The sequence below is a fragment of the Panthera pardus genome, unplaced genomic scaffold (assembly GCF_024362965.1).
Source record: "Panthera pardus isolate Hobbes unplaced genomic scaffold, ASM2436296v1 HiC_scaffold_21, whole genome shotgun sequence".
Taxonomy (NCBI): domain Eukaryota; kingdom Metazoa; phylum Chordata; class Mammalia; order Carnivora; family Felidae; genus Panthera; species Panthera pardus.
The window spans coordinates 1,305,314-1,320,259 of NW_026526777.1; the positions used below are offsets into that span (position 1 = coordinate 1,305,314).

Consider the following 14,946-nt stretch of genomic DNA (forward strand, 5'->3'; position numbering starts at 1 on the left):
CCTGGGGCTCATCTTTGACTCTGTTCTCTCTCTGTGCCCTTACCCCCATTATTTCTCCTCTAAACTACTGAAGCGTCTCTCTCGTGGTCTCCTAACCTCCACTTTTCTCTTATAATCCATTCTCTGAGAACTGGATGTTCTAACCAAAACACAAATTCTGAAGCTTCCACTCTCTCTCCTTCCTTAGATCCTTCCATGGCTCCACTCCGCCCTTAAGAGGGGTTATGGGGCCTGGCCCTTGCTCCCCCTCCTTTCTCACCTCTCCACTCGCACCTTATGCCCCAACCACACTTCCTCTAACCGGCCATACTTCATCTGGCCCCTGTTCTCCCTCTGGCCATGCATTCTTTCTTTTTCTCCTCTCTTGAAAAAAAAAAAAAAAGAGTAACTACTCTTTTTCATCCCTGAGGCCTGAGCATTAACGTCACTGCCATCAGAACCATCCTCCTGACACCTCTGCCCGGGTTAGGCGTCCTTGCCATGGGCTCCCCAATTCACACACCCAACAAATAACCGAGTATCTGCTAGGTGCCAGACACTGTTCTCGAGCCTGGGGATATGGCAGTGAGGAGGAGGATGAAGTCCCTGGCCCTACGGAGCTCATATTCAAGTGAGGGTGGAAGGGAGAAAACCAGAAGGTTTCGGGTGACCATAAGAATTACGAAGCAAAATAAAAGCTAGAGTGGGCTGGTCAGAACCAGTGAGGGGGAGAGTGAGACCCAGTGAGTCTGGTTGGCTCCAGATTTTGTAGGGCCTCAGTGACCACAATAATGAGTCCAACTTTTGTTCTAAGATGGAAATTCACTGGAGAGTTTGGTGCAGGGAAGTGACAAGATTAGATTTATATTTTTAAAAGATCACGTTGGCTGCTGTGTAGAAATCAGACTATAAGGGGCAGGTGCCAAGGCAGAGAGACCAGCCTCCTCCCCTTTGTTCTAAGTCCCTCCTGCAGGCTCTTCCTTCAGCATGCAACACTCTTCTCCTCCGGTTGGCCTCCTTTATGCCTGTTCATCTCTTTCAGAACTCTGCTCATATGCCATTTTCTTAGAAATTCTCTCTCCACGCAAGCTCCCACACCCCTCCTGTAACACGAGATCACAGCCTTTACGTCTTTTGTGTAGCTCACCACCGTTGGACTTAACTGTACCAATGTGTCCCACTGTAATTGCTGTGTCCCAGGGTAAGCACAATAGGGTAGGCACAATAGGGTGTGTCTGGTGCCCCGCCCTATCCCCTGGGCCCGATGCCCTGGTACCTTATCGCAGCTCCCTGTCCTGAGGCCCTATGCCCACTCCCTATCCCCGGTGCCCGATCTGCACCCTATCCCCGCACCCTATCCCTGGTGCCCTATCGCGAAAGACCTATCCCCACGCCCTATCCCTGCTCCCTATCCCCGGCCTCCCTGGCGCCCTGTCCCTACGCGCTATCCCCGCTGTCTACCCTGGCGCCCTATCCCTGTACCCTATCCCCGCGCCCTATCCGGGTGCCTTATTACCGGTGTCCGCACAGTGCCTGGCACTGGTCCCGTGCGCAGTGTACATTTGTCGAATGACTAAGGAATGGGTAACTTTTACAGACTTCCTTCCCACTCCACCTCTCAAGAAAACCTCAACCGGAGGCGAAGGGAAACCCCTCCGCTGCTCGCACCGCGGGAAGCGCGGCCCAAAGAGCCTGGGCACAGGGCGTCGGCAGCCCCTCTGCGCGCAGCCGCGGGATGTGGGGGGCGGTACGTGGGCGGGACCTCGAATAGCCGGGAGGCCGGCCGCGGGCCCGTTCCGCGCGCCTATTGGCCGTCTCGGGGACGGACTGCTCTCGCTGGCCAGCCATAGTCCCGATGGGGCGCAAGCGTATTCGGGAGTGTACGCGAAAGAGGGCGCGGAAGGCGAGAAGCGCGCATGCTTCCGGGCGCCCGGCGACAGCGCACTGTAACGGGCGACGGGGGGCGGAGTCCCCCGCCGAGTCCAGCGTGCCGGGGCTGGGCTGCGTTCCTTAGCTGGCTCCTTTGGGAGCCTCGGGGTAGGGAACGGTCAGCGCCCGGGAACTGTCCCGCGGGAACCCCAGTGCCCAGTTCCTCCCACCGCGTGGCCGTCCGGCCACGCCCCAGCACTCCCTGAGGCCGCTCGTCGTGCTGGGGAGTTGTTCCAGAAGCTTGGCCGCCTGACGCCGCGTGCGCGCAGCGCGCCGCCCTGCTCCCCGCCCTCGTACGCGCCCTGTGGCCGCCCGAGCACCGCTCCAGTAACTTGACAATTAGACCCAGCGCAGTGAGCAAAAACAAAAGCAAGCGGATGCTGGGTAGTGGCAAGTGCGCAGAACAACGTGGCACTGACGCAGCAGGGATGCCCAGTAAGGTGAGGGGGGGCACGGCCACAGGGCACAGGTGTGCAGGGGAAGGAGGGGCGGAGCGCTCGTGTGAGGCAGTTTTCCGGAGCAGCGAGACAGGCTGTGCCTGCCCCCATCGTGTGCTGGCGAGTTTGGAGACCATTGTAAATACAGCGTGAAGCCATCAGACTTCGGCAGGACTCGATGTGACATGATTTCTTATCACTTTGCCGAGCGGAGAATGGATTTTAGCAAGAGTGGAAAGAGACCAGAGGCTGGGAGGGAGGGGGGTGGCTTGAACTAGATAGGTGGTGAAACACGCGTGAATTCAAGATAGGATTGGGTGTGTTGGATGAGGGAAAAGAGGAAATCAGAATGATTCCTAAGCTTCTGGAATGTGCAGCCGGCTGAGCGGTGGTGCTGTTGATCGAGATGGGAACAGTGGAGGAACAGGTGCCGGGGATGGGATGTAAGGGTTCACCTGTGGCCACGTTGAGTCTGAAAGGTCCCCTACACATCCAAGCAGAGATGTCAAGTTGGAGGTTAGAGCTCGTGGAGGAGCCAAGGAGAGTTGTCCGTGGACACGTAGAGTATTTAAAGCCACAGGTTTTGGGAGTGCCTCTTGCAGACAGAAGACTGAAGAGGGTCAAGGGGAGAGTCCTGGGGTCCTCCAGCATTAAACCGCTCAGCAGAGGCGTCGGAACTGGTAAAGGAAACCGAAAGGGTAGAGGGGAAAAAAATGGGAGAGCGTGAGGTCTTCAGAGGGCAAAATTCAAGGGGAAAGATGCTGATTATCCGGGTTAAACGTTTCTCAGGGGTCAAGAGACATGCAGGCAGGGGAATGGCCACTGGGTCTGATACCTTTTTGGCTACCGAACACTTTTTCGAGAGCAGTGCCTGGGGAGGGGTGGGGATGGGACCTGACTGGAGTGTTCAAGAAGTGGAGGGCAGGAAGAGAGAAAACATTTTGCTATGAAAAGGAGGAGAAACACAGATAGCTGGAAATAAATGTCTTGAGGCAATTTTCTTAACTATGAAGGATGCCAGAACAAATTTCAACGGTGACCAAGATGATCCAGAAGAGAAGGGGAAAATTGAAATTTATTGAAGGCTTATTCAGTGTATTCAGAGCTTTACAAACATTCATCTTCACAATGTTTTATGGATCAGGCAATTGAGGTTAAATAACTCGCCCAAGGTCATGTAGCTAGAGGTGGCAGAGCTGAGAGTCACCCAGATTTTTTGGACTCTTCATGCCTTACCACCCCATTACCCAGGCACACAGCCCCCTGTGCTTAAGCACTGGGCCATGCCTTTGCCCTGGCCATAGTGTCCCTGTCAAATCAGAGAGAGCTCTTTCATGCTGGGGGATAAGACTTTATCTTCTTCTTCCAATGCTGTAAGCGGGGGCCTCTCCCCCACAGCCTGAATGCCCATGCAGCACAGGACAGCAGCTCCCCTGGTCCAGAGGGGCAGAGCCAAGCAGCAGGAGCCCCCGGAGGTAGGAGGCAAAGGGATACTTCTGGGGGTGTTCAGCGGGTTTCTTTTTGTGTCAGCCAGTGCGTGGGGCGCTGGGGGTTGGTCCCAACCAGCTGGTGCCTGTGGCCCCAGCATTCACCCGGATCTGTTCACAGTGGCAAGAAGCCCAGGTCAGAGCCCTGTCTCCCGGCTGCCCCCGTTGAGGCTGAGGCTGTGGGGGCGGGTGGCACGCTCCAGCCTGCGAGCAGACAGAAGGCGCCGCAGGGAAGAGCCGGAGCTCAGGTCGCCACAGCTTCGAAGGTGGAGGCTCTCTCGGCCTGGCCGGCCCCACGGGCTGTGGGGCACCTAGAGGGGGACGCAGGAGAGGCCATCAGTGTGGTTCAGCCTGAAGCCCCAGGCTTTCCTGGGTTATCTTCCCAGACTCCCCTAACTCCTACCTGCTTAAGCCCATGGGCCCCATTGCCACTGGGGTCTGGGGCCTTCTTGGACATCTGGAAGAAACGAGTGACCAAGCCCCGGCCTGGCCAGCTGCTCTTCAGGTCTCCCAGGGAGTGGGCAGGTGCAGGGCCCGAGGGCAGGGGGACCTTTCGAAAGGTGGGCACAGGGCGCCGTTTCTCGGCTGAGCGGGCACGTAGCAACTTGGGAGAAGGGCAGCGGGCTAGACGGAAGAGGCAGGCTTCAGAGCAGAGCCCTGGAGAGAGAGAGAGAGAGAGAGGGAAGGAGAGAGAGAAGATGGGAAGGGAGGTGCAGATAGGGCCAGGCAGCACTCCCCTACCGCCTGGCCCCTGGGCACCAACCACAGCCTCACCTGTATCTGCAGAGGAAACGGAAGCAGCTTCTTCCTCGAGCACTTTGGTATAAAGGTCCCTGAAGTCAGCTGGGGAGGAGATGGAGACGGTGCAAGTGCCCAGTGGACACACCCACTGATCGCACCACCCTCCGGGGGAGAGCTCCAGCCCCCAAGCCCCGTCCTCAGCAGCCTGCCCACCGGACAGGAACTAAGGTGGTCTCGCTGGTGGCGGCACCCCCCTCAGTTCCCGGAGCCCCGAGGGCAGTGATGAGCACCTGCTGTGCTGCCCAACACCTCTAGGGGAGGGGGTAGGGAGCTGAGGCCTGGGGGGGTAACTAACTCGGGCCCAGTCATGGAATGGGGTTTCATAAATCCTCTCTTTTAGCCGCTCAGTTATGATGGTGCGTTTTCAGGAAGCGAACACTCCAGAAGTGCCCCGGGCAGGAGCGAACTCACCCTTTTTTCCGCCTCTGGCACCTCAACGGTGTCCCAGATCCTGGCGGGATCACTGGCCCCAGACTCCCCTGACCACCCGCCTGCTCCTGAACCCTGGGTGGGGGGCGGGGGCGGGGGGGATGCTCACCGGTGTCGCTGGAGGTGGTGATGCCCGGGTCACTGTGGGACCGTGGCAGCAGCAGCGGTGGCGGGGGAGCCGGATTCGGAGGCCGGTGCCCCGGGGGGGTGAGGGAACCTGAGCTGTCGCTGAAGCGGCGAGTGGGGGCGCGGGGAGGGGGGGCCGCTGCCGCCCCCGGCCGGCCGCCGCCCCGTGGGACCCGCCGCCTCAGCTCGGGGAAGCAGGGTCCCACCCAGGGAGGCCAGCCTTCCAGCCGGTGGCAGCTGCGGGCGGCCGTGGGGGCCCCCAGAGGGGGCGGGGCCTCGGGGGCGGAGCAGGAGTAGGAGCGGGCGGCCCTGGGGGGCCTCCGCGGCAGGGGGCTGTCCTCGAAGGGGCCGCGCAGGCCGCAGTCCAGGCTGAGGCAGTAGCCGGCGCGGCTACGCTGAATGGAGCGGAAGAGCACGTAGTCGACGGAGCGCACGGAGCCCTGCAGCTCCAGCAGGCACGAGTCCTCCGACGGGCTCGAGCCCCCGGGGAGGTCACCGATGGCGGACAGCGCCAGAGACCCGCTGTCCATGGACACTGTGGGCGGCAGGGGGCGCGGGGCGGTACCGGCCCATCAGGGGCCACTCTGCCCACGGTTCCGCCTCCGAGGAGGCAGCTCGAGGCCAGGGCTCCACGGAGCCGCCCAGCCGGCCCCAGCTCGCTCGGCCGTCCCAGGCCGCCCGGCCCGCGCCCGCCTCCCCCCTTTTTGCTCACCGTCTACGATGGAGGCCACGCGCTCACAGATGCAGGAGCCGTCGTGAAACTGTGGATCAAACAGAGTGGCCTGCGGAAAACACGAGTGTCGAGGGGCCAGCCCTACACGCGGACCTGGCCACCCCGTGTGCGGGACAGAGCTCTGGACACCAGATTCCAGTCCAGCTTTGTCACTTTGTGCGGGTCAGCTATGCGGGCCTCAGTTTCCACACCTTTAAAATGGAAATGGTACTTCCTGCTCCCTCCCGACCTTACCACGGAGAGATCAAAGATGACCCTGGACATGCTGGGGTGACAAAGACCATGAGCACTACTGTTTTCTTTGTCCAGGGACAACGGCTCACTGAGCTTTTCAGGCTCTGTCCCAGCTCCCCAGGCCACACCGGGACCCGCTCTCACCTGGCTGTCTCCTCGTAGCCCCATGACGGCCTCATAAGAAGGGGGACAATCAGTAGGGTACAAGGGCACCGGGCTGTCCATGGAGCCATTGTAGGTGATGCTGGGAGGGGGAGGCAGAGGAAGGAGCCTGGCAGAGCACTCCTACTCCACAAAGCTCCCTCCCCGCCAACGCAGGTGGCTGCATGGCCCCCACCCCCACACCCCCGCAGGACTCTGCCAGGCCTCACCTCTGGGCGTCTGTTTCCGAGCTGCAGGTATACTCCGGGGGGTAGTAAGGTGGGGGGGGCACCGGCGGTACAAATTCCTCCAAGTCCAGCATGGTGTGTAGCAGAGGGGCTGGCGGCGAGGACGTACAGCCCAGAGACCCCAAGGGGCCTGAGGCTGAGCGCTCTGGGGCCAGCTGCTGGGGAGCAAGCAGGTCATCAAGGCCGATTTCTGGGAACACAGCCCCTAGGCTCCTGCACCCCCCACGGAGTCCTGGCCCTGCCCCCTCAGGCAGCTGGGCTCCGGCCCCTCCCCCAGCCAGCACCAGCTCTTCCTCTAACGTCTAGAAAGTCCTGGCTTTATGGCCCCATCTCTGTCCAGATTGCCACCCGTCCTCTGCTCCTGCTCCAACACTGACCCTTTATCCTCATCCCCACGTAGGACCTTCCTTCTGGACTCCGCCCAACTTGTGGTCTCACTGTTGGGTCACATACTTCCCCACTCCCTGTCCTTCTCCTCCTCGTCCTCCCTTGGACGCCCTCGACACCGCTACGCTAGATGCTAGACGTGCCTAATAAATGGCCTGCAGCCTCCGGTGCGCAGAAGCCAGTGCCGTAGCCCCCATCCCCTCGAGCCCGGTCCCAGCACATTCACCCCTGCCCCCATCGTACCTGCTTGGCTTTGACCCCAGCTCCCCCTCACCGTGTGCACGAGGTCCAGGGAGAAGATTTGGATGCAGCAGACAATAGCTGAGAGGGTACAGATGATGGCGGCACAGACGGTGAGCCCGCAGACGCTGAAGAGCAGGTTCTGGAGGAAAGAGGAAGACGGATGGGAGAGGGGCCCGGGGAAGGGTAAATCCCCCGAGTTCTGGGCCCGTGAGGCAAAGGTGAAAACCAGGATGGTGGGGGAGAAAGGAATGGCTGAGGTGGGGCGCGCACGCTCACCTTGAGGGCCCCTCGGGCTTCGTCACAGGTGGAGTTGGGGGCAACTTTCAGTTCCTGCCCCGACTCTGGACAGGGCCGAAGCAGGGGAATGGAGGGGCAGCACACACAGACCTTTCCTTCCTGAGTGGGAGTGGGGAGGGTGAGGCAGCCTGAGTCAGGACAAACCCAGGGGTCCTGCACACCTCCCCCAACCAGTTCTTTCTGACCCTCCCTTCTTAGTCTCACCATGGAGCAGTCTTGGAAGTCTCGGGCCAGCTGAGCGTTCTTACAGGAGAGAACAGAGCCAGCCATGCTGAGCATGACACAGAGCACCGAAAGCAAGGAGAAGAAGGAGACCTGGGGGGAATCAGGTGCACACTCAGGGCTGGGGCCCTCAGAGGTGCCCTCTACCACGGGTGGGCACCCTCTACCACGGGTGGGTATCCTCTACCACGGGTGGGCCCCTCCTTCACAGACATTCATGCCTGGCAGGCACAAACTGCACAACCAGTTCGCTTCTCCCGGGCGTCTGTGGGCCTCCCCTCGGGTGCTGGGCACCTGCCTCCCGGTGGGCACCAGACCCTAAACACCTACCACTAGAGTGAATGGCCGCTTCCAAGACACAACGCCAACTACCCCGGAGAACGCCAGCTGGGGACAGAGTGGGTACAGGCTCAGCCTGGCAGGGGGAGGCACCTGAGTGACCCCTCACCACAGGGTGTGCCCACCTCTATAGGAAAACCAGAAGCCCAGAGGAGGGAGGAGGGACCAGCTCCTGGACTGGCAGCTAGTGTGGAGGGGTGGGGCCCCAGGAACTACCCCACCCAACCACCGTGCACCCAACTCACCGAGAATCCAGCCCAAGACGGGCAGGACCTCTTGATGCTCTCGGTGGTGGTGACGGAGGAGGCCACCATGCTGAAGGTGACCACCAGGATGCCCAGGAGCACCTGAGCCAGCCCCAGCGTGAGCAGGGCCTGCAGCCAGGGTCGGTGGAGGCGGAGGTGGGTAAGGCCCCGGGTGCTGGGTCGACTGGTCAGCGAGCGGCTGGAGTCACTGGGCGAGGGCATCATGCCTGCCGCGCGGTTGCCTGCGCCTCGCTCGGGCTCCACCGGCGCTTGGGAGCATCTCAGAGGCGCCCAAGGCCCCGTCCTCTCTCTTCTCCACCCTCCTCGCTCTAGAGCCGACCTCCCGGATGCGTCCCCTGGGGCATGGCCCAGGGCCTCCAGCTGGGCGGGGGCCCAAGGGAGGGGCGTCACGAAGGGGTCGAGGGGGACTCCCTCCCCACCACGGGCACCGGACGGGCACCGTGCCCGGGACGGCGATGAGGACGCGGGGGCGCCGGCTCATCGCATCTCCCTGGAGAACGGGGGCGCCGAGAAGGGCAGGTCCAGGCGTGAGGAGAGGCGGCGGTCGGGAACGCGGGGCAGGACGGGGCGGGTGGGAAGAAGCGGGGAGGGGTCCCAGGGGCCTGAGACCGCCTGGCGGGGAGAGGCCGGGGCGCCGCCGGCTGCCCGGCCGCCCGCCCCGCTCCCCCCGCGCGACTCGCTGCGCTCCCCAGTCCTGGGCGGCAGCAGGTCCTGCCCCGCGGCGGGGCGGGGCGGGGCGGGGCGGGGGCGGGGCTGCGCGGTGCCACCAGGGCGTCGGCGTCCGCCCGCAGGCCCCGCGCAGAGGGGGCGGTGGGGGCGGGGGCGGAGCCTGCGCGGTGCACCCCGGGAGTCGGCGTCCGCCCGCAGGCCCCGCGCAGGGGCGGGGAGGGGGAGCCCCGCGGGGGCGGGGTCGGCGCGGGGCACTCCGGGAACGGGCGCCCGCGCCGGCGCCGGCCCCGCCCAGCCCCTCGGGCCCCGGGCCCGCGGCGTTCCTGGCAGGGGCGGCGGCGCCTTGGCCGTCGGGGGCGAAGCCGCCCGCGCCCGGCCTTCCCTTCGAAGCTCACGCTTTGCTTCCGCCTCAGACCCCGCCGCCGCACTCCGCTTTCTCTTCCAAAGACCTGGTTCCCAATAAAGATGCCGGAAACGGGGATTTGAGTTCCAGTTCCACTTTCTTTTTATTTAAATAACCGAAGCAACAGCCTTGGCACAGCAGAGGGACGCTGGGTTGGGGTGTGTAAGAGCTGGCAGTAGTGTGGCCTAATTGGGGGGTGGCGGGGCAAGCGGAGACTGGGTCACAGTGGGCTCCCCGCACCCCGAAGTCAGGGTCAGCAGTCACGGCCGTGGGAGCGGGGGGCACTAGAAAGAAGGCCTCGAGCAGCGCGCCTCACCAAGTCCCAGAGGCCTCAGGGAGGGGGGCTAAGTGAGCTCCCCGGAGCGGCAGGGCCAGGGCAGCCCCGACGGGCGTCAGGGGGCTCGGAAGGCATTCTCGGCAGCCCCGGCGGCTGCGTTGGCAGCTGCGGTTCGCACCGCAGGGTTGGAGAAGACCCCAGCGGCAAACTCTTGCTGGGCCTTCTGAAAGCTGGCACCTGTGCGGCGGTACAAGGAGTGGATCTGCAAGTACATGGCGCGGTCATTACCGTGCGCTCTGCTACCGTTATCCCCACCCGACAGCACCACCAGCACTCGCTGCCACTCCATTCGTCCTTGGCTCCCTCCCAAAACACACACACACACACTTCCCCAGAGGTCCATTAGCAGAGAAGCCTCCGGTCAGCCAGGCCCTCCCGACTTCCTCCAGAATGACCGCCCCTCCCCAGGCCCCTCGGGGCCCATGATCTCACTCTTCCCGCCCACCTCCCCACCTCGGACACAGCCTCTCACCCGCTTCAGCATCACAATCCCCAGTACAGCGATGCCAGTGAAGAACAGGGCGACCAGCAGCATGAGCACGGCCACCGCCGGGTTGGCCTTCAGCACCACCAGAGCGGAGATCCAGCCACTGCCAGGAGGGGAAGGGGCCGTCGGTGAAGAGGGGCCACTCCCGGCAGGGCCTCAGTCTTCCCGGCTTCTTGGCTGGTTAGGGAGCAAACGTGCCCTATTCCCACCCATCCCACCAGGGGTCGCTCCCCTGTCAGCCTGGCGGCTCTCCAAGTACCAGGATCCCAAACTACATCCACTCTCTTCAAAGTTCACTTCCAGCTTCTGAACGACTGGCTGCGGGCTCTCCAAGCCTTTCCAGACATCCTCGCTCCAAACAGGCCTTTCTGTAGAGGGGTCTCTGTCCCCTCTTCAAAAGTGCTTACACATGCTTCCCCCAGGAAGCCGTCTCAGGTTGACCACATGCACCTTTCCTCCCCCAGACCCATGCCTGTCTAGAATTCTGACTGGGCTCTCTATCCTGGAAGTAGGTCCTATCTCTCTCGTGAAGCTGGCACCTCCCAAGCGTAAAACACCACACCTCCTCCTCCTGAACAACCCCAACCCCAGGACCCAGGGCTGACTTGGTCTGGCGGAATGAGGGAAAAGGAGAGGGTGGATGGCAGCTTCACGGACCTGAACCCCCAACCTGGGATGCCAATGGCCTGCAGGACAAAAAGCACATCCTGGACGAAGAAAATGAAGAAGAACACGAAGAAATTGAATGAACTGTCGCTCCTGCGGGACAGAAAAAATGGGGAGGGTGGGAGAAGAGTCAGGGCAGGAGCAGCAGACGTGGGGCCCATCTAAGGTTCTCCACCACCCCTGGCCTCAGCTTACCGGAAGGCCTTATACATGGGCCGGTACCAGCACACAAAGGAGCAGGGTGTGAAAAGGAGGGCCCAGAGGATAGAGAGCCCAAAGCCCGAGCCATTGCTGGTCTCCACGCAGAAGCTGGCCAGGCAGGCGAGAAAATTCAGAAGAAGAGCCAGCGTGCTGCCTGAGGGACGGAGGTGCAGGATGGTGAGCCCGGATGGCAACGAGAGCCCCCCTTCCCATAGGAGCCCCCCACGCCCTCCTCGGCAAATACGGCAGAGTAAGGAAAAGGACTCCTGCCTTCACCAAATCCTCAACTCAACGGGGGAGACAGGTCTCTTTGCAAAGACATTTAAAGGACTCAGAAAATGTTTACGCACCGGAACAAGAAGAGGCGGGGGAAGACAAGAACGCACTTTTGCTAGGAGGCTGGAGAACAGCTTCTAGATACTACAAAAGGAGTAACCCAGGAAAACTCCTGGTGAAATTAGCCTTAAGCTCAGAAGTTGAGAGGGGCTTGGGGGGCTCAGTCGGCTGAGCGTCTGACTTCAGCTCAGGTCATGATCTCACCATTCATGGGTTCGAGCCTTGCATCAGGCTCTGTGCTGACAGCTCAGAACCTGGAGCTGCTTCGCATTCCGTGTCCCTCTCTCTCTCTCTCTCTCTCTCTCTGCCCCTCACCTGCTCACTCTCTCTCAAAAATAAACATCAAAAAAAAAAAAAAACCCTCAAAAGTCGAGCAGAGATGAAATGCTGAGTTCTCGGAGAGTGGGCACCGGGGCAGGAAAGATGTAAAGGTACTACCTGCACTCTTCCTCCAGAAAAGGCTTGTCACTACTCACACATCCACAGGTAGTACATGGTGGATACGGTCTTCTGAAATTCTTGGGGGATCTCCATGGAGATGTCCTGGAAAAAGCAGGGCTGGACTGGGCAAAAAGAAGGTAGAGGGGGCCAATTGTTCTGTCGAGCTGCAAGGCACAGAGAGAGCGGGAAGACCCCAGACGTGAGGCAAAGACCAACAGAGGAATCACCACCCTCTCCTGCACCCCAGGTCTTCTCTTCCATCTCCAGTTCAGGGTCCGAGGAGACAGAAGAGAGTGGCGAAAACAAGGCCGACACTGTTTTCTATTGTTTGCGGCTTCGAAGCACTGTCAAGCACTTTGCCCGGATGGCCTTGTTTCCCTCTCACAACAGTCCCGTCCAACAAGCACAAACGTTATGTTATCTTTCGTTTTACAAACAAGGAAACGGGGGCACCCGCTGGCTCAGTCGTAAGAGCGTGTGACTCTTGATCTCAGGGTCGTGAGCTCAAGCCCCATGCTGGGTGTAGAGATCACTTAAATAAGTAAGTATTTTTTCAAAAAGTAAGAAAACTGAGGGGCACTTGGGTGGCTCAGTCGGTTGAGCGTCCGACTTCGGCTCAGGTCGTGATCTCACAGTTTGTGGGTTCAAGCCCCGCGTCGGGCGCTGTGCTGACGGCTCAGGGCCTGAAGCCTGCTCCACATTCTGTGTCTCCCCATCTCTCGGCCCCTCCCCTGCTCACGCTCTGTCTCTGTCTCTCAATAATAAATAAATGTTAGGAAAAAAGGTAAGAAAACTGAGGCGCTCAAGATTAAGTAACTTACCTAAGCACTCATAGGCAGGGAGTACCCAAGTTCAGTTAGTGCCCAAATTCAAAGTCAGCAAGGTGGTTCCAGAGCCCACTGGCTCACATTCGTTTTGCTCCTTGAAAGTGTGGAACGCGCCCCGCCCACGGACCGCTTACCGGCCGCGCCCCCCAGGGCGGCGTGCTGCAACTCCCGTTCCCTCCGATCCAACTCCTCGGCCTTCCGGTTCAGCTCCTCCTGCTTCTTTAGCAGCTCGGCTGTGGCTGCTGCAGCTGAGGCCTGCCCAGTGTGTGCGGGGGGAGGGGGGAGAGATGTGAGCCCTGGGCCCAGGTCTGGCCCCCACAGCCCACCCCCACTCGCACCTGCTGTTTACCTGGGTGCCGTAGGAACCATAGTTTTTGGGTTCTGTAGGGCTGAGCTTTCTGGAGGACTGCAACGAGGGAGCCGAGGCGGGAGGCAACGGGGCCGCGGCCGGAGGCTCATACGCTGGTGGGGGCTGTTGGTTTTGGAAAAGGCCTTAGGGATCACCTAATCCCTCCCGACGCAGGTATCCAGAGACTGTCTACCTCTGCATCTGGGTCCCCTTCCCCGCCCCCTCCCCCACAGAGAGCCAAACCGGTCAGCCCTCACCACCCCTCACATCCAATTCCTTAGCCGGGACTCAAGACACTCATCCACCGAACCCACCCCCTCCACTTTTTAAAGCTCTTGGTTCTTATTTTATTTTTTTTTTAATGTTTATTCATTTTGAGAGAGAAAGCAGCGTGGAGGGTAGGGGTGGCGGGGGTGGGGAAGGTGCAGAGAGAGAGAGGGAGACACAGAATCCAAAGCAGGCTCCAGGTTCTGTGCTGTCAGCACAGAGCCCGACACGGGGCTTGAACTCACTGACCGCGAGATCACGACCTGAGCCAAACCCGGAGGCTTAACCGACTGAGCCACCCAGGCGCCCCTCTTTCTCTTTTTTAAAGTCTTGGCACTTTCTACTCCAGTGGAACAACAGGTCCAGCCCTCACTGCTTGCCTTCTGGAGGCACACCTAAGCGTAACTCGTTTACTCAACTCCAACCAGTCCCATAATTTATTTTGTTCAAAGAAGCCTCCCCAAACACAGCCTTGGTTCAGGCCCTGTCAGTCTCCAGCCACCCCCCACCCCCCGCCAGGACTACCACTGAGAGCTCAAACGGGATCATTGACCCTGGTGTCTCCAGAAGGATTAGGCAGGCCAGGGCGGACCCGCCTCTCTCAGGGAGTTAAGATCACAGTGTCCCTTCCTTTGCATGCAGAAAAGTCCCCTGTATCCCGACAGAGTGAGCTTGCTGGCACACCCTCCCCTTCCTTGTCATCCTATCCTCTCCAGAACCTCACCTCCCGGGTCTCAAAAGGGTTGTAGACGTCAAGGGTGGCATACTGCGGGCTGGGTCGGTGCTGGATCACAGCTGGGTCCTGCGGGCAGAGAGCTGCGGCTCAGCGGGCACCTGGCGCCTCTGGGGGAACTGACCGGGGCCTCTCCTAATGCCTGTGGCTCGTTGGAGGCCACGCCGTTGCCCCAACATTTGCCCCAAACCCTTCACCGCGCTCTGTTAGCACCAGCTCCTTACAGGGGCACGGCCCGCCCCCCGCGTGCTCACTGGTCTGGAGTCACCGTCACCCCCACGTGGCGGCCCTCCCCCGGCACAAATGTCAGGAATGGGAATACAACAAGTTAGCCCGTCCAGAAGCCAGAGGAATCGGCCGAGCTACCCAAAGAAGGCCGGCGTCACCTGAAAGGGGTTGTCAAGCTCGCCGGGCCCGGCGAAGGGGTTTCCGCCGTCTCTGCTCTGAGCCATGTTTGCAACTGCGGCCTGGGCCGCCCCTGCCCTCCACGCCCCTGCGCGGCGGCGGCGGCGGCTCCCGGAGCTCCCTCCGCTCCCGTCGGTCCGCCCGCTCCGCCGTGCACGGATTGGCCGCGGAGACCGGAAGGGTCCCGAGGATCCCCGCAGCGGCGGCCGGCTGCGCCTGCGCCTCCGCTACGGGCGAGGACGGAAGCGCCCCACGTGACGCCGCGGCCCCGCCCCGCAACGAACTACACGTCCCGGCGGGCCTCGCGTCGGAGGGCGGGCCCGCTAACCGGCTGGAGCCGCCGCAGGCCCTGCGCACGCTTCCGCACCCGGAGTCCGGCTGGCCCGGGCCCCTGTCCCCCGGCACGGCACTCAGACGAGCGCCCCCGACTGGCCCACAGGAACTCCCCGGCCGCGGCCACCGCAACCCTCTCGCGACACACCGGACCAGCCGGCGGCTGGGCTCAGGACGGTGCAGGGGGGAGGATG

At 61.4% G+C, this 14,946-nt stretch overlaps 2 protein-coding genes across 3 annotated transcripts; both read right to left on the reverse strand.

Annotated features, from left to right (window-relative positions):
* Positions 1-3,393: 3,393 nt before the first annotated feature.
* ENTREP3 (endosomal transmembrane epsin interactor 3) lies at positions 3,394-9,033 on the reverse strand. Of its 2 annotated transcripts, none has more exons than XM_019431332.2 (12): positions 8,278-9,033; positions 8,024-8,080; positions 7,676-7,786; positions 7,451-7,570; positions 7,206-7,313; positions 6,527-6,702; positions 6,300-6,399; positions 5,901-5,970; positions 5,172-5,723; positions 4,607-4,675; positions 4,236-4,489; positions 3,394-4,143 (listed from the first exon to the last, which is right to left on the reverse strand). In XM_019431332.2, the coding sequence occupies exons 1-12, from the start codon at positions 8,500-8,502 to the stop codon at positions 3,970-3,972; spliced, it is 2,016 nt and encodes a 671-aa protein (XP_019286877.1). In that variant the 5' UTR covers positions 8,503-9,033; the 3' UTR covers positions 3,394-3,969. The 2 variants fall into 2 exon arrangements, with proteins under 2 accessions (XP_019286877.1, XP_019286878.1); XM_019431333.2 differs by having other exon boundaries at positions 6,527-6,699; positions 8,278-9,031.
* A 415-nt stretch (positions 9,034-9,448) lies between these two features.
* Positions 9,449-14,640, reverse strand: SCAMP3 (secretory carrier membrane protein 3). Its single transcript, XM_019431347.2, has 9 exons — positions 14,401-14,640; positions 14,006-14,083; positions 13,015-13,137; positions 12,800-12,920; positions 11,874-12,002; positions 11,056-11,215; positions 10,852-10,953; positions 10,180-10,297; positions 9,449-9,909 (listed from the first exon to the last, which is right to left on the reverse strand). The coding sequence occupies exons 1-9, from the start codon at positions 14,464-14,466 to the stop codon at positions 9,763-9,765; spliced, it is 1,044 nt and encodes a 347-aa protein (XP_019286892.1). The 5' UTR covers positions 14,467-14,640; the 3' UTR covers positions 9,449-9,762.
* Positions 14,641-14,946: the final 306 nt, after the last annotated feature.

Coding starts and splice junctions, on each gene's coding strand:
- ENTREP3 (XM_019431332.2), bottom strand. CDS start 8,502: ATGATGCCCTCGCCCAGTGACTCCAGCCGCTCGCTGACCAGTCGACCC. Junction 8,081..8,277: donor CGTCTTGGGCTGGATTCTCG/GTGAGTTGGGTG, acceptor CTCTGTCCCCAG/CTGGCGTTCTCCGGGGTAGT. Junction 5,724..5,900: donor CGTGGCCTCCATCGTAGACG/GTGAGCAAAAAG, acceptor TGCCGCCCACAG/TGTCCATGGACAGCGGGTCT.
- SCAMP3 (XM_019431347.2), bottom strand. CDS start 14,466: ATGGCTCAGAGCAGAGACGGCGGAAACCCCTTCGCCGGGCCCGGCGAG. Junction 13,138..14,005: donor ACCCTTTTGAGACCCGGGAG/GTGAGGTTCTGG, acceptor CAAAACCAACAG/CCCCCACCAGCGTATGAGCC. Junction 10,954..11,055: donor CCCATGTATAAGGCCTTCCG/GTAAGCTGAGGC, acceptor TCTGTCCCGCAG/GAGCGACAGTTCATTCAATT.